Below are 17,782 nucleotides of genomic sequence, written 5' to 3' on the forward strand. Positions count from 1 at the left end.
GTGATTCGTGGATGAGAACTTTTTTCCTGGACCACTTAAAACAGAAAAATGAAACAATTATGAACCAAATCTACACACAGATTTCACAACTCAACACATCTGTTATTTAGGACGACTGTTAAAGACTTTTTTTTTCCACAATAACGTAAATATGAAGACTGCACGATGGTCTCTTAAAGCAAAGTTAAAACAGTTCATTTTTCTCCAGTACTTTTACTTTTGTTGAAGTACATATTGCTGATAATGACTATTATTTGGAAAGCAGACCTTTATTTGGCATTGCCCTTGTGTGGATTTTGTACCTTTACTCTGCTCAGTTACATGACCTTTTCATCAAACCCTCACAGCACTGCAAATAAATAGACATGTATAATAATATTAAAACATGATTATTGGTGGATATTTACTCAATCAAATGTTTATTAGTAAAGCGTGTTTTAAACTAGTTTTATACAGATTACAGTGCTAAAGAAAGCTTATCTTCAGCTGTCAGTCATGTTTTAGATGTTCATTGTATTGAGAATGCTGCTGGAGTGCATTTTAACACAGTGCTAAACATCTGACCTGTTTTTCTTCTCTTTGAAATGCAGTCAAACATTGTGATATGTTGAATTAAGGTCAAAGCTTTGCTTCTTATCAGCTCGCTGAAAGCAAACAAGGTAATTGTGGCTTGCAGCCACTTGAAAAACACGTGCTGTGACATGCAGTGTCTGGGCCTGAGAGGATAACGGGCTGCAAAAAAAAACAGGTTTTAAATTGTTATACTGAAGTGATAGAAATGAATAATAAGCCTCAACATTAATTACAGATACATATACATCAATATATCTTTGGAGATTCACACAGTCACATCACATTTACAGTAAAAACAAGGCAACAATAAAGCCTGAGAACAAAAGAGGTGTGTGGTAACATGAACATGACCACTACGGTAAGGTGTCATTATAACCTTGTGCAAACAAATGAATGTGTTACCACATTACTTTTATAAATAAAAAAAAAAGTATAATGAGGGTTGGGATTAAGGTTCATTAGACTGCAAGCAGAGATGAAGTACCACTGTGAAGGTTCCCCAGGTAACTTTTCAGGGATGAGTGACGATAACTGTTACTTCTTTTCTTGGTCATTTCTTTTCTTTTCGAGCCTAAAAGAAAAAGAACATTAAAAAAAATCTTTGTTTTAATTTTAACTCTTTTTCTACTCCTGACTCAGTTTGACATAAAAGAGTTGGTATCCTTAATAAGGTCATCTCAGGTACACAGCTCTGGCTGTACACAGAAGCCCCACCCACCTGCTGTTCCTTGAGAGGAGCAGCCAATCAAAAGAAAGTTGGCTTAAAGGAGGAGGGGCTAAAATAGCTTGTTTCAGACAGAATGAACTGAGGGGGCTGCACCAAGGCCCAGCAAGTAATTTTGAACTGTTACTGATGCAATGCTACTCTAGTATAATGCAAACATAAAAATAAAGAGTTGGAAATCAGGATAATATCTCACTGATATTATGTAACCACAGAAACAAAGCAGTTACTGCCATTAAAATAAAATCTATCATGGGTGTGCTCTGAGAATAATGATGACTTGTCTTGAACATGTGACCAAAAGTGCAAGGCCTGAATTTTAAGAGTCCAGTGTTTGAGCTGAATGCAGCATTTCCAGCGTACCTGCTGTTTGTTGGCTCATAGTAGCTGTTCTCATCCAGGAGTTCCTCAATGACCCCCTGAAAACATTTGAACTTCAGTAGCTGATGATGATGATGAAGTGAAAATTAAATAAGAGGAAACACAGTCGACACCTGCAGTTATAAAGTAATACAGCTCTATAAAATGTAACATCCTGAGACCTGAGCTCTTGTTTGGGATGCTTGGATTTATGCTGAGTGTTGAATGCTGAAGTATAAGGTGCAAAAAAGCCAAATGAAGATGCAGGGTATCGGGAGGTTAAAATTAAATTTTATTAATGAATTTATTCCTGACTGATTTGTATTTTTTTAATTGCCAAAATCTATAGAAATAGCTCATCTTTAGGATAAAGTTAAATAAATAAAATTAAAATAAACAAATTAAAAAAACTTGAACTTTAATTAAATAATAGTTGGCACAACACCATTTATTCTCTAAATAAATCAGTCACTTAACTTAGTTTTTCTTTTCTTGGTGGTTCACTCTCCCGCCTGCAGTGACATTTCTACAAACAATGGTTTAACCCTTTCACGCCATAAAAACAAAAACAGGAAGCTGCCTTTTGATTGTAGTGAGCTGCATCCAGGCATTGCTAAACTCTGAGGAACATCTCCACCCTGGATGGACTTTTTCACCTTACCCTTGTTAATAAATAAAAACACCCAAGTAACTTTTATCAAAACTATTCCTATTATAAAAGATTCCTGATTTTTCGTGAGACACCAACCTGCATCTGCTGATATGTAACGCCATCTCTGAGATTCCCATCAGCTGTCAAAACAAAGAAGGTAACATCAACATTTCGACACATCGGCCGATCTTCCGATAATCAAGCCGAGGATAAACCAAATTCTGTTTCTGCATAAGTTGCTCTGCCTTCAGTGAAGTTGGGGGTGGTGATGGTGCTACCTGCGCTTTCAGTGGTGTGGACGTCTCCTGTGAAGCGGTGGATCAGAGGCCACCAGTCTGAACTGGCTGAACCAAACTCCATCAGCTCTGGAGAGGCCTGGAGGAGCTGGAAGCCAAGAAGAGGAGAGACAAACACTGCCAAGTTTTACCTGATTTACCTGAGAAATTTGATTCTTACAAGACATCTGGCAGGTACATTAATATTATAACTCCGGTGTCACCAGTTTAGAGAGTTTAGAGGTGATCGGCTGACATTTTGTCAGACAATTACCTGATTGTTCCATCAGGCAGTAATCAATGCTGCTTATCTTCTTTTCAGAGCACCCCATCCTCCAAACATGCTTCTAGTTTTAGCTTCTTAACTGAGAGAATGTGTTTTAGTGTTGGCTTTACATCCAGCTACACATAATTACCATTAACTATATGCTTGTCAGCCTGCATGCTAGGAGCCTACTGACTCCTTAGTCACCATTTGAAAGCACATATTAACACCTTGTTCACCATGTAAACCTGCGCCTCAGTTTCTGACTTTTGAAGGTTTTTCACGATGATTTCACAGTTTAATGCCTCTTTTATAAGTCATGTTTGAATGTCTCCGAAGTTAGTCCACCTCTGCTGACTTTATTCTTCTATCAAATAATAATGTTTTAGGCAAACATCACATCACAGAGCAGATTGTATAAGGTCTTATTAAGGGTGGCTCTACCACTGTATGAGGCCCATACTGAGCAGAGTATATAGAGATGATAAAGCTTCACTAAAATTATCACTACGCAGTAATTAAGTTACTGAGGTAAAACTCTTAGTTAATGGTCTTAGTTTTAGAGTATGGTCTTGCAGAACAAGGCATCAATAAGTGCTTTATAATGTCTAATAAAGAGCCAATGGGCTATGGCCTCAGGTAAAGTCTTATCAAGGTTTTCTTTGTCTTTTGTAAATACAAATTCAATACTGTGCAAAATCTTGAGCTACCCCTCATTTCTTGGTATTTTCTTTCTAGGATGCCAGACTTTAGGCTTTCTGAAGGTCTTTCAGCATTTTTCGTTGGACATTAGCTGCTCTGTCACCCATTTTCAGCCTATGTCCTTGTACCCGACCATTTTCAGAGGAGGTTTTGTTAGTTTTTTTGTTACGCCACTGACCTATGAATCCCTCAAGCACAGAAAAGCCAACCAACTCAAGTGATGAACCAGTGTTGTGTGTAAACAGAGCAGACAGGGGAGAAAAGGTTGAAGTATGCCAAATTACACAAGAACCGGACCGAAAATCAGTGGCATTGGGTTTTATGGAGGGATATCACCCCAATAAAGCACTTTGCTCTGAGACTGCAGGATTATTTGTGCTTCCTTGGGTATTTAGTAAGTACCATCAGATTTTGATCCACCATAGAAAGTGTCTTCATTTTTCAGCATGACAATGACCCCAAACACACTGCCAATGCAGAAAATGCATGCCTGGATAAAAAAAAAAAAACCACACACAATGGAACACTATCTGTCATGGATTGGCCCCCCCAGAGCCCAGACTACATCATTACTGAAGCAGTGTGGGATGATATTAACAGTGGCAGCCAACATCCAAAGAAAAGCTTCAAAGGTCCTTCAAGAAACCTGGAGAAATATTCCTGAAGACACAAGAAAGCTGCCTCGGAGAGTTCAGGCTACGCATGCTCATTAGAACTGTACAGACTCTGTTTTTGCCTTATATGCTGTATTTCCTGCATGTATGTTTACCTGCATATCTTTCAATAAACTGCTTCACCTATTTTGTATTTTCCTAACAAAATATAAAGAAATTAGGGATTGTTTGAGACTTTTTCACAGATATGTATTCAGGTTTCTGACATCTGGGTTTTTTAAAACATTAAATGTTCTGTTATCGCATTTGGATTTTAGAAAATTATGAATAGTATCTTCAACCAGTGCTAGCATGCACAGCTTTTTCTGAGTACTTTCAGTTACTCAGCTATAGTAATAATGACAAAATAATGATTTAACCCCTTTTGCTGATATATTTTGGCACTCCAGGGGTGGAGTGCTGTTAGTCGTTGTTTTCTGATAATTACTGTGCCCAAAAACAGTCTTCAGTCATCAGATCCTTAAAGAAGTTTTACAGCGTAAGATGAGCCAAGTTAATAAAATGTTCTGCACTCAGTCCAAACATTAATCTTCTTTGTAATTAGAGGGAGAAGTGTTTACTATTTAAAATCATCCATGAGTGGACTGAGAGCAGATTTATCATTAGCCATAAAAATTGTTTATGAGGTAACTTTTCCACTGCTTTACATTAATCATGTCAGCAGCACAGACACAGAAAGGTGAGCTCTGATCTCATAATGAAAATATTTTGCCATCGGTTCAGCAGCTCAATTAAAATTCATGCAGGAACATGTTTTTGACGTGGTTTAAATGTAAATTTAAACATTAGCGCGACCGTGTTACGAAACGTCTCACCTGTGACTTACTGTATCACTAAAGTGAAAGGACAGAGCTGCAGGATCTCAGGTGTGGTTTGAAAATAGCTTACAGCAGCCTCTCAGTTTACTCCATGTGTGCTGGGCGACAGCACACATGGAGTAAACTGATCGAGGAGCGAGAAGAGCACTGAAACAGTGCTGGCTTTGTTTCTGGTTTTTACACCAAGGTGGTGAAACCGCAGCATAAAAGCATTCTTTCACAGAGCTGCGTCCAAGAAATACAGTAAATATTTTCCATTCCTGTCTCTGTGCTTTTACTGAAGTAGTTACACTAAATGTGACCCATGGTTGCATTCATTGGACTGATTTTGCCCTTCCCTAAAACCTGAAACACTCTGCATCAGGCTGTGGTCTGCTTACCGTACTATACTGATGTTCAAGGAAATCAGCAGTTTTTCTTTAGCCCAATAAATATTTGATGTTTCCAAAGTCATGGTGATGGTGTTGATTCATAGTATGATCACAATGACCAAATTAATCGTGACTATGACTGCTGGGATAGCTGAGCAGCCCTACATTACGAAGAAAACCGGCACTTTAGGGCAACCACTGTGCGATCCTTTGAACACAGATTCTGGCTGACCTTATTTCCCAGTTTCCCTGCGTTTTCACTCTGAATTGAGAGTCGGCAGTTCAAACCTTGCTGAGCTCCACTTTCAGGTTGTACGGATCGCTGCCAAAGTGGAAGAGGGACTTTTTAAATCTTTCAACGAGGCGTCGTTTAAGGTTGTGGTGTGGTGAGGGTGGGAGCTGGAAATTAAATAAACACAGGTTATTACAATACAATACAATAGTATCCACTGCAGTCAGACAAAAAATATGCCAACTGGACCAAACAGTCCTGATAGGGCCTTTTGTGACTACAGCTGTAATTTTGACTCATGAGATTCAACAAACATTTCTTTATGACTTTACTTGAGTGATGAAGATGATTTTGTGCAGCTGCACGAGGAGCCTCTGAATGGGATCATCAATCTGCCGAAGCTTCTTCTGTGAGACGCAGATTCCTGCTGACACTGAGGTTACAGAAAAACCCACTCACTGACTGACTGATGAGGGCTAAAGAAAGCAATGCAGGCACATTTTAAAAGGCTCGCTGGGCTGCTCTGTTTGTGTAGCCTTCTTATAATCAGCAACATTTTATGATCTTCATCTTGTGAGAAATGCAAAAGCTGAGTGTTGAACATTCCCATGAGATAAAAAAAATTACCTGGTCTTGTTTTCACCTGTGCAGCTGCAAAATCCCCACTGAGGGAAAGAGTAAATCAGAAAGGTAACTTCAGTGTGTGTGTGTGTGTGTGTGCTCACCAACAAACATCTTCATATTCTACAAGTCAAAATGATGAGCTCAAGACTGCTACCACATACATCAAGCCCAGATCTATCATAAATCATAAATCTGGAAATGTGTTTAAGCTTACCTGGTGGGGGTAGCACAGGCAGTTGACTTTGAGCCTTTGAGTAAAGCAAAATAGTAAAACAGATGGGGATTCGTGAGCAAAATCCACAATAATAACATTAAAAAAAACAGTGAGAAAAAAACAAGAAAATAACGGAAAAGCCTCAAACAGTAAGCTCAAATCACTGAATGATGCCACAACCACCAACAGTGAGTTATTTCCAGGCAAACACGCCTGTGAATGTTTTTCTAATTATAATAATCATAATAATCATATATCCATTAATCAGAAACAACAACACATTTCTCTGAGGAGTAAGAAATAAAAATCTGATCGCGGACTTCGTCCCAGCTTTAACAGCACTAACCACAGTGTGTTCCTGTAGGGTTGGTGTCCATCCTATGGGATAGTTCAATATCTTCATTTGAGCTGTCATCTAAAAACAAATGTAATCATTATGTTTGCATATCCTTCACAGTTTGTGTTAAATCCTGAGCAGCATAAAGCAGAGATACCGTGACTGATTCTCTGCTCGCTGTGGCTGCAGCAGCGTGAAGGTCTACGTTCAGTCTTCACTAACAGTCCTTCCTGCAAAATATGGAGCACCTGCTTTAAAATCCTGCAGATATACTAAAAATCCAAATTATTTACAAGCATTACAACACAGTGCAGAAGTTCATATTAACCTTTTATAAAGTTAAGAGTCTTTTCTGATTCTCAAAATTCTAAATTCACCTGTGACAAGTTTGACTGAGAGCAGTTCATCCTAATTTTGTCTCTTTCAAGGAAGTACTTCTGTGCTCGTTTCCTGTCACGCTCTGCTCTTCTTTCCAGTGCATTCTGGGAAGTGTAGAGTCCATCCATCAGCCTCATCATGAGGTCAGAGATCCTGGAGCTGACAGCCACAATGTCCGGTCGCTGGTCTGCATCTGGACTCAAACACCTGACAGGACATCCCATTGCAGAGTAAAGTACTGTATGAATTTGTTAAATAAGTGAGTGATTTTTGTAATTCTCTTACTTTAATATTTTACTTATTCAACAGGGACAAAACATGCAAAGCAAATCTCATAAACCCATATTTTATCCACAGTAGCACATAAACAATATAGAAATAATGAGGCAAAAGCAGCCTTCTGACAGCCACCTTCTTTAGTTGACTTGATAATGACTTTTTCAAAATAAAAGGACTGAAGCATGAAGCTAACAGAGAAAGGCATAATGCTGCATTTCCTCTAATGGCTGCTTGAGGCTGGCTCCAAAAGTGGGTCAGTCCCTACAGACTCTCATGTTAAAATGCTCAACAAAAAATTATTTTGGCCTCTGTGGAAAGTTTTCACCATTCATAATGACTGGATGAGTTTATAATACATACATTTAGAGACTTAAAGTTAATCAAGATCTCTGTGCTTTAGTTTTGGTCTGTCAAATTCAAAATTCTTTTAGTTTATTACTTAGCACCAAGTCACAGATTTGTGGGTATGCACCATTACAATTTATAAATCAGTCGTAAATCAGTAAATCAGTCAGTCAAGATGGGACTCCATCACTCCACCACACTGCCGCTCAGCACTGGAGCCCCTCAGGCCTGTGTGCTGAGCCCCTTTCTCCTCTCTCCGTACACACATGACTGTGTAGCAGGCCACCACACCAACGTAACTATTAAATTTGCGGATGACACCACAGTGGTGAGACCGCCTACAGAGAGGAGGTTCAGAGATAACAGATAACAGCCTGACACCGAACACCAAAAAGACAGAAGAACTGATCGTCGACTTCAGGAACATTGGCCACATCTCATCAACGGGGACCGAGCGAGTCTCCAGCTTCAGGTTCTGGCACACATATTTCTGAAGAACTCACATGGACAATAAAGACAAACTCACTGGTCAAGAAAGCACAACAGTGACTTTATTTTCTGAGAACACTCAGAAAACTGAATGTCCTGAGCCATGGGATCCCCACATGGTACAGCAGCAGCTCAGCAGCTGTACTCGATTGTGGATTCTGTATTTATTTCAATATTTATTTTACTATTTTGTGTGCACTTACTCTATTTTTTTAATTACCTAATCTATTTATTTATTTATAACTTATCTTTCTTTTTGCCTGTGAGAGCAACTGTTCTGAGAAGCACATGTGAATCTCGTTGCGGATGCAAGAACAATAAAGGAATCTTGAATCTTAAACGCAGCTTGCTAAGCAAGGGTGGAGTACGGATAACTTGGCCCTCCAGCCTCTCAGGAAAAATACGGTACCTTCTGGAGCCAATAAACAACATGGCTGTGGCCAAAACGCTCAAACGTAGAGTCGAGGAACCAATGGGTGATGTCCCAGTGGCTTTATCCATCTTTTGTATACAGTCTGTGCTCACCATTTAATCATATCGGTGACTCTCTCTGAGAAAGCTCCTTCTTCAACCGGCTCATAGTTGGCCTCGACAATCTGTCAGCAGAGAGTTAAAAGTAAATGAACAGTGTCTGACAGCAGAAAGCAAAAATCTGAGGTCAGGAGTAAAATCTGACTCTTGTCTGTCTTCATATTACCTTGCTGGCCAGTGACAGCACATTACTGCTGTAGAACGGAGGCCGTAAAGTGGTCATCTGATAGAGGATGCAACCCAAAGCCCAGATGTCAGCTTTCTCTCCATACGGCTCATTTTTCACCACCTCTGGACTAACAACACACCAACACACACACACATCTCTGAAAATCTTAAGTCATGAGGACCATTCATACAATGACTCTCCGAATGGAGCCAAAAAATCTGACCTTAATCACCGAAGGTTAGAAGTAACCCATGATTTGATAGGGGAAAAGGAAGTGTATGTGTGAGTCAGACAACAGTGGACTCCAAACTCTAAAACTCAAATTTAGCCCTCGGCTTTACCTGAAGCCAAACTGAGGCTTATTTTAATCACTACCAGTGTATTTAAACCTCTACTGGGAGGAGAGTTCCCACCATGTGTTTATGTGAGCAGATTTTTGTTGCCACAGCTTTACTAATACAAAACAACTGTACACAGCTCGGACCATAATCACTCTTAAGCTGCTAAATGCGTGTGTCTTTAACAGCCTTTCATAACAGCTCTAACATGAGTCAAAAACAGCTGAATGTTTGGACTCAACTTCCTCACCAGGAGTAAAGGATGGTGCCGACCACCGATGTGAGCTTGCTGTTCTCCTGCTTCTGCTTAGCGAGGCCAAAATCAGCTTCAGGTAGAGGAAAGACACGGGTTAAAGTTTTCACATGGCTGGAGATGTGCTGGTGGGAAAAAAGTAAGTGCGCACTCACTAATGGTGATTTTATCTTTTTCCCCGAGCATGATGTTGTTTGGCGTCAGATCGCGATGGACGATCCTCTTCTCCTTGTGCAGGTACCTCAGTGCCAGACACATCTGAAGGAACGTGAAGAAATTATATTCATTTCTGATCTAGCTGTTAAAACGACTTTGGGAGAGACTCGTGACTCAGCCAAATGTGTCACTTTTGCCAAGTGGAAATTATTTCCATTCATCTTGGTTATTATGTCCACAGAAATGGATCAGACCAAAAATTCTCATCTGCTGGAAAATGACTTGTTTTAATTTTGCTCCAGAAAACGTGGAATAATTTAAAAGGAAAATGTTGTCGTACTTGGAAAGTTTAATGTTTGGCTTCCTCTCACAGTTCAGCTACCTCCATCATTTACCTAATTTATGTATTTGAATTAATATTGACCTACGTGTTATTAGCACTGTTAATGATATAAAGGTGAATTATGTTACAATATTTAGCTAATATTTAGGCTTGATTTTTTAGTGTTTTAGATGAGATTTGCATTAGAACTACAACAAACATGTATCTCCACCTTCTAGTTTTCTATTTGTCCTTTTTAAGTCCACCGAGGAGTGTCGTGGACGCAGAATTTCTGAGTTTGTGTTTCTGTTTTGGTGTTTAAAGTTTTGATTGTTATGTTTTGGGAGTTTATTTTTAAGTTTTAGCCCCTCTGAGCATTTCCCTTCATCCGTCTGTGTAGCTAATTCTTTCAGTTTAGTTTAGTTTTTATTTTTCTTCATTCCAGTAATGGGTTTTTGTTTACTTCCTGTTTCGTTCTGTTTCCTGTGTCTTGTCTGGAGTGTGTTGATTGTGTGTGCCTGTGTCTAACCTTCATTAGCCCTCAGTGTGCCCTCAGTCCCACCTTTCCTTTGTTCTGTGTCTCAGCACCTCTTTGTCTTCCCTGTATGTGATTATATTCAGTTTGCCTTCACTTATGGACTTCTGTATTTCTGGACTTTTGCAGCAGCCTAAAATCAAGGTTCACTTCTGTATGTCTTCTGAATCAGCAATTCAATCCTTTACTTGTGCTTCGAAGGAGGTCATACAGAGGGTTGATGTGACAGAGGAGGATGCTAGGGATAAAGTGAGATCGAGGCAAATGATCCACTGTGGTGACCCCAAAGGGGAGCAGCCAAAAGAAGAAAAAGACCATCAAGAAGAGGTTCTGTGATTGTTTCAGTTACTTGCTAGAGGGATTACTCAAAAAGTCAGGAATAGATTTGTGAGAAAATGTTCCCAGAGTGAAGTCTTGGGCCACATTTAAAGGACGGACCTCTGAAGTTGATCCAGACTTGGATCTAAATCCAGGATTTTTAGAAGGTTTCTGTCCCATCGTCATTTCAAGTCCTTTGAGCTTCCAATCATCCCCACATTATGTGACATATTAAAGTAAATCATTTTGTTCCACAGCTACAGTATGTCACACGACAAAAACACAGCTTACCTGTGCCCTGGGAAACCAAAACCCATTCAGTAAGAGAACTTTACAAAGATAGGTTTATTTCCCAGACACTTCAGCATTTGTTACCTGTATGAATATATTCCAGAGTCTGTCTTCAGTGAACTGCTGCTGCTTTTCCTTCAGAGAGTTCAAGTGTTCAGCCAGCGGCACTCCCTCAATCAGTTCCATCACAATGTACAGCCTGTCACCTAAAATGGTCAATACGATTATTGTGTTCAACCTTAGGTTTGTTTATTTTTTTCTATTGAAAGGGGACCTTATTCTCTCTCAGTAGGTAAGGAATCCCTGTGAGCCAAAAGCCTGATGCTCAGACTGCTCTAAATGCTGTTTCAGCCATTTTTTTTTTCTATTGGATATTTACAATCATCTCAGGCACGCAGCTATGGTTGTAAGCCAGAAGCCACTTCCTGTTAAAACTTCTATTTATGGAGGCCATCAAATCATAAGAAAGTTGTTAAAGAAAGGGTGACTTTGAGGGGAGAGGAGCTAAAAAAAAAAGCCTTGTTTCAGGCAGAGGACTGCATAGACCCTTATTACAGACTACATGCTACTGCATTGGATGACTTTGAACTATGAATCATGGAAATATCCTATAATAGAGCCTGAGTATAGGTCCCCTTTAATCACAGCAGCTGGAGTCAGCACAGTTCATTAACGCTCACCTTCCAAAAATGTCTTGTGATATTTAACAATGTTCGGGTGTGTCATCTAGAGGAAAACAAGCGACACATTAACGTCGGAAAATATGAGTATTACTCCAAATACAGTTCATTTTTATGACTAGTATTGAGCCGAGTGCCTGCTCTTTGATGATTGTGAGCTCAGAGATGATTTTCTCCACATTGCTGTCTCTCGACTTCTTGTCTTTGCCAAATGCCGGGTTGTGTAGATTCACCTCCTTCAGTGCCAGGATGTTCTGGCCGCTCTGTTTTTGGACCTGTTGTCGAATCGATAACATTTAACTGGAATGACTTGAAGCGCGTTTCACAGCCAACTGCAGTTTCTCACTTTTGATCATGTTTTACTGTTTACTGCTGTTTACCTTAAAGACGCTTCCACAGGCCCCAGTGCCCAGATGGTCCAGTATAGAGTAACCGTTGATCACTCTGAGGGGAGGCCGGCTCTGGTCCACTGCTTCAATGCCCTCTCTCAGATTATCCAGTTCCTCTTTCTGCATTGAAAGCACACTGAACTTTGTCAGTTTACTTCATTTATTTTACCCTGAAGCATTCACTGTTATTTTTTCCTTTTTTTTTTTCCAACCTCAAACCAGCTGAACAAACAAATAAACCCATTTAGAAGCCGTTTCTTACAGTGTAGAGTGAAACTCTGGTTTGCAGGCCCTCATAGGCTGTGAGGTCCCGCACATAATGTCCAACATCAATAAACAGCTCAAAGAGGTCTGTGGGAAAGAGTCTGTGATGGATAAAAGATCACAAAACAGCAGCGGAAAGCCTTAATGAGATTTCTCTCCCTGGAAAGTTTCCTACAGTAGCTAATTTTAAAAGGATTTATGCATGTCATGAACTTAAACTCAGACAGTTTCTCTGTTATGCTTTTAAACTTTTTAATGGTGTTTCATCACCTTTTAAACAGATGTCTGTTTCTTTCCACGCTGAAGAGAAATCGGAGCGCCCGGAACGCATAGCACTGCCAATACACAAACGCATGTTATTTCTCATAGTTAGAACATATCCATCATAATCCAATTTGTTACATATAAAACCATATACCTGTAAAGAGGTGACCATTTCTCCAGAGTTATACAGCAAAATCAACTGTGCAATTATATAGATGCCATTTTCCTAAGAAAAGAAGGCCAAATGTAACTGATGTTTTACATAAGACACGTTTTTATATTTCTGTAATACATCTTAAGCTTTTACATATTTCTCTCTTTTAACATGAGCAAGAGTAAAAGGACCTGATTTTCTACCTAAGCATTCTCAGTTTGATTAAAATGTGCTCTTCAACTTTCTTTACCTGCACAATGTGGTGAGCAGATGTGTCATCAAGACTCATCTCAGTCAGAGCTGTACAGCAGGCTGCAAATGGGATACCAAGGGGATACCATTTAATTTAAGAAGTCATATATACAATCATGCAGTCCTAAAGAGTCTGGATTTCAGCTGAAATATTTATATGACTCTAAAAAACATAAAAGGCCGGAGGAAACACTGGAACCCTGTGTTTGAAATCCTTATTGATACTTCTCAGCACATGCATATTTAGAGTGAGCGAGAATGAGTTCTGGTTTTATGCTCGAGTCATCAGACATTTGAAAACAGGAAATTTACAACCACTTCCTCTGCAATTACAGATCTCTGCAGTCGTCACTGTCTCACATCAGGAAAAGACTGTTTACATTCTCAGCGTCTGATAAGCCTGGGTTAGCATGTTCTTTCAGCGCAGTGGTGAGGACAAGTTAATGCTTTATCATAGACACTCAGAAACAGAGGTGCAGCAAATGTCCCGTTCTGTCCCTGCACAGACCTGGGGACGGGTATTATTGAATCATAAGGTTTAAATTCCCAGGAGTCACAAAGATACAAATATGTTCCCAATCATATTTCCACCTTCTCCTCTAGATTTTAATCTGCAGCTTTAAAAGATCGCCTGTGTTCAGCCAAATTAGGTAAAATATTACTGCAGGCTGTTCTTGGTTTGAACTTTCCTGCGGTCTTTGTTCTCCATGTGACTGGATTTTATAAATGAAGTCTCTTAGAAAATCTGTTTTTCTGCAGGTACTCCAGTTTACTCTAAAGAAAAGTACTACACAAATGCCAGTATTTCCAAGTATATAACTGAATAAATTAATAGATCATATAAATTAATGCACCTTTGCACCTTTTTAAAAGGTCTGCTTTTCTATCGTTACACGATTAAGGTACAAAGTAGTTCAAGATTGGTCTGTGAGGTACACCCCCCCCCCCCTTTTTTGAGGGTAAACTAAAGGTACAATAAGATACCTTATTTGTGAGTGTGTACATTATAACCAGCTAAAAAAAACAAACCTCAAAGGCTCCAAATGACAACACAGTATTTTACTGTGTGATATGCAGTGTGTTGCCTGACCTGACTGGAGGGCGATCGCGTTGTCCACCACCTCCTGTGGGCTGAGCTCCTCCCTCACGTGCTCCATCTGGATGCGGCCGGCAGCGTTGGCGCTGGAGAGCTCCTCGATGGACGAGCGGTCAGAAACGTACTGCCGGTCACTGTGTGAGTTATTTTGTGCATTATTTTGTGGCACCCTGACAAATAATGACGTCTGCAAAAGTTTTAGGCCTCAGGACAAAGCTTTTTGATGCTGCTCACGCAAATATAGTCCCAACCTCCATCATTACCTGATGAAATGTTTATGTTTCTGACAAGAAGTAGAAAAAAGAGTAACCAACATGGTTGGTTACACTTTTAAAAACTCATATCCTTCAAATTCTGTCATCCATTTTTTAAATCTAAGCTCTCTGCTGTGGGTTTGTAGTGTTACAAGCTGCATCACGACAGATTAAAGAGCCCGTGTTTTTGGAGACAGCATATCTGCTCACTTTTAATCTCATGTGAACCTTCCAACTTTACGGAGGTATAAGGTAACATCTGCTGATCTGTCCCTTCAAAGACAAAACTCACACCAGTGAACACAACTTACAGACTATAGATTTTAAAACTGCCACTGAAGTGATGCTCAATTTCACAAACCTGTTGAGCAGCCAGAGGAGCTGCTGCACTCCACCCCAGCTTCTGATCTCTGCCCTGGTGTCGGGGTCCTCGCAGAGCTGGACTAGGACCCAGGTGACACTCCACAGCAGCTTCAGGTGCTGGCCGTGCAGCAGGCTCAGCAGCGCTGGCAGTCCGTCCAGCTCCCTTACCTGCGCCCTCACGAGCTGAACCGGGCACAGCAGCCTCAGCAGCTCAGCGCTCATCCTGGGGGACGTTTAACCCCCATATTATTTATGTTATGTGAATATGACTTGGTACTTGCGGAGATAACAGAAACTTCATTACTCCAGCTCTGTTTTATGCATCGCTCTCAGCTTCTTTTCAGATTTTATGACTCTATATATCAGCTCTAATGGATGAAAAACCCTTTTCCATAAATTACAATAGTAACTCAGAAGTGATTTCTTACCTCTTTGATAGAAGGTCATATTCTTGCAGTATTACAAGGAGGCTCTCCACTATTGTTAGCTTTCCAATCTCCTCCTTGCATTCTAAGCTGCAGGAGGAAAAAAAAGTCTTGCAACAGATGAAATCATCTGTGTATTTAAAGTCTTGAGGGCAGCATCCACTTACCTTTCAGCCAAAGTGGTGAGGGCTAGCAGGGCTCCCAGCAGCACACTGCTATCGGTTGTAGAGAGGAGTTTCACCAGAGTCTGGAAGAGTGAGAGTGAGAGACAATGACAGCGCACATCCACAACAAGGAAAGCACAACTTTTTAAATCTTTTAACTAAAAGAATTAGATCATGAATACCAATGGATAGAAATGAACTTCCTGGTAAGGGTGTCTGACTCAGCCCTAGAGAAATATTTAGATTCTCGGTCATTCAGGAGGGACTCGGAGCAGAGCTGCCCCTCCTCCACATCAAAAGTTGAGGTGGTTCGTGCATCTGACCAGGATGCTTCCTGGACCTAAAGGTCTTTAGGTGCATGTCAAACTGGGAGGAGATCCTGAGCTAGACACACTGAAGAGATCACACCGCTTGGCTTGCTTGGGAACACCTCGGTGTGCCCCCAGAAGAGCTAGAGGCGGAGGCTGAGGAGAGGGATGTTTGGGCATCTCTGCGTAGATTGCTGCCCCCATGACCCAAACTCAGACAAGGTGCAGAAAATAGATGTTTTGGTGTTTGTAGAGTGACTAGGACAAAGCCCAAGAATGCAGAGGTGTAGCAGGAAAAGAGGAAATAGTTGAAAGAACCAGATTTTTTGTCTCAATACAGTTCCCTGTGGGAGAACCACATTTGAAGCTCAGGAAGAGCTGATGATGTATTTAAACCTTGGGCTTCTGGAGGGCTTCAAAGGATTCGAGATCTGCGTCATCCAAAGTGAGGCATAAATTTAATATGAAGAGAAAAACCTTCTACAAGTTTTCTAAATGTTTGTTTTGTAAAAAACTGCTGTCTGAGGTTTAGAAATGTGCTCGGTAATCCAAGTGATTCAATTTTGATATTTATTCCTCGTTTTCTCCTATTTGGGAAATTCTGCTGTTAACTGTGGAAACATTATTCTAAGCCAAGGTCTTATGAACAGATGAATAATGCTATGATGAAGAATGAAGAATGTTATTTTTTAATTATGCTATCAAATTCAAGGTAAAAAATAAGTAATAACAGTGAAATAGCTATAATAGTACAATAATTGTCAACAGAACCAAGGATAGGCAGCACGGTGGTGCGGTGGTTAGCACTGCTGCCTCACAGTTAGAATACCATCTGGGAGGCCTGGGTTCGATTCCACCTTGGCCCAGGCCTCTCTCTCTCTCTCTGTGTGGAGTTTGCATGTTATCCCCGTGTCTGCGTGGGTTTTCTCCGGGTACTCTGGTTTCCTCCCACAGTCAAAGACATTGACTTACTGGGGTTAGGTTAATTGGTCACTCTAAATTGCCCATAGGTGTGACTGAGAGCATGAGTGTGGATGGTTGTTTGTCTCTCTGTGCTGGCCCTGCGACAGGCTGGTGACCTGTACAGGTGTACCCTGCCTCTTGCCCTATGTCAGCTGGGATAGGCTCCAGCCCCCCTGTGACCCTGAATGGATGGATGTTTAACCACCAGTCACTTCCTCTTATGTTACATAATTTAGCTAGAGTCTAACTAGAAGCACCTATTAGCTTGAAACGCCTCCAGGCACTTATTTTGCCATCATTTTTGAACCGTTATCTAAATTAACTCTAATTTTAATGATCTCTAGGAAGTAAATGCCAGAAATGCCAGCCAAATCTGATTTAAAGAAAACCACTTTAAAGGTTTGCTGACTTAAAAGAAGGTTTTTAAAAGATTTTTTTCCAGGAAGTTTTACTTTTACCACCGCTGCACATAGATTTCCATTCAGGCTTCTTCTCTGAGCATCACGTCTGTCTTACAGTGAGTCTCTCTGGTTTAACCCAGACACGCCAACAAAGTGACAGCAAACAGCACACCGTCACAGATACCCCCCCCCCCCCCCCCCCCTCACAACTTATCACCTACCCTGTGAGCGCCACTCTCGATGACCCAGACTCTTTGATCCTGAGTGGCAGACAGCTTCTGAAAGATATCTGGAAGGCAATCAGTTAATCTGCCACTGATAAGGACAAGGACACATAAGGACAGCTTATATTATCAGTGTTTCTCTGTGAGACTGCCTTCAGATTACTCACAGGTCATCGTGACCAGCTGCTGCGTGGCAAACGCCTGCTCGCCACACGATATGTACACAGCAGTGACAGACTCCATATACTGGGAGACAAAACAGAGGAGGGTTCAGGGTGGCATCAGATCACTGGTCAAAAAACACTTTTTTTAGACACAATATTACAGCGTTTACCCTGGCGAGTAAACTGACGCCT

General features: G+C 40.6%; 1 protein-coding gene across 1 annotated transcript in view; it reads right to left on the reverse strand.

The window, feature by feature from the left end:
- Positions 1-308: 308 nt before the first annotated feature.
- The window catches only part of nek10 (NIMA-related kinase 10), a 19,557-nt gene continuing 2,083 nt past the window's right edge, over positions 309-17,782 (reverse strand). Inside the window, exons 7-36 of the mRNA XM_030750693.1 lie at positions 17,761-17,782; positions 17,594-17,672; positions 17,424-17,491; positions 15,534-15,613; positions 15,370-15,456; positions 14,940-15,164; positions 14,319-14,458; positions 13,227-13,288; positions 12,977-13,048; positions 12,829-12,893; positions 12,557-12,659; positions 12,286-12,414; positions 12,043-12,180; positions 11,906-11,951; positions 11,310-11,431; positions 9,759-9,861; positions 9,601-9,676; positions 9,010-9,139; positions 8,838-8,908; positions 7,199-7,406; positions 6,979-7,051; positions 6,831-6,899; positions 6,485-6,518; positions 6,274-6,311; positions 5,979-6,079; positions 5,703-5,813; positions 2,588-2,693; positions 2,406-2,449; positions 1,661-1,716; positions 309-1,144 (exon numbers count right to left, since the gene is read on the reverse strand). The exon at positions 17,761-17,782 is cut by the window's right edge and continues 20 nt beyond it. Coding sequence (XP_030606553.1) covers positions 1,108-1,144; positions 1,661-1,716; positions 2,406-2,449; positions 2,588-2,693; positions 5,703-5,813; positions 5,979-6,079; positions 6,274-6,311; positions 6,485-6,518; positions 6,831-6,899; positions 6,979-7,051; positions 7,199-7,406; positions 8,838-8,908; positions 9,010-9,139; positions 9,601-9,676; positions 9,759-9,861; positions 11,310-11,431; positions 11,906-11,951; positions 12,043-12,180; positions 12,286-12,414; positions 12,557-12,659; positions 12,829-12,893; positions 12,977-13,048; positions 13,227-13,288; positions 14,319-14,458; positions 14,940-15,164; positions 15,370-15,456; positions 15,534-15,613; positions 17,424-17,491; positions 17,594-17,672; positions 17,761-17,782 — 2,695 coding nt within the window. The 3' untranslated portion in view covers positions 309-1,107. The remainder of the gene's footprint in view (positions 1,145-1,660; positions 1,717-2,405; positions 2,450-2,587; positions 2,694-5,702; positions 5,814-5,978; positions 6,080-6,273; positions 6,312-6,484; positions 6,519-6,830; positions 6,900-6,978; positions 7,052-7,198; positions 7,407-8,837; positions 8,909-9,009; positions 9,140-9,600; positions 9,677-9,758; positions 9,862-11,309; positions 11,432-11,905; positions 11,952-12,042; positions 12,181-12,285; positions 12,415-12,556; positions 12,660-12,828; positions 12,894-12,976; positions 13,049-13,226; positions 13,289-14,318; positions 14,459-14,939; positions 15,165-15,369; positions 15,457-15,533; positions 15,614-17,423; positions 17,492-17,593; positions 17,673-17,760) is intronic.

This window comes from Archocentrus centrarchus, chromosome 16 (assembly GCF_007364275.1).
Source record: "Archocentrus centrarchus isolate MPI-CPG fArcCen1 chromosome 16, fArcCen1, whole genome shotgun sequence".
NCBI classification, from domain to species: domain Eukaryota; kingdom Metazoa; phylum Chordata; class Actinopteri; order Cichliformes; family Cichlidae; genus Archocentrus; species Archocentrus centrarchus.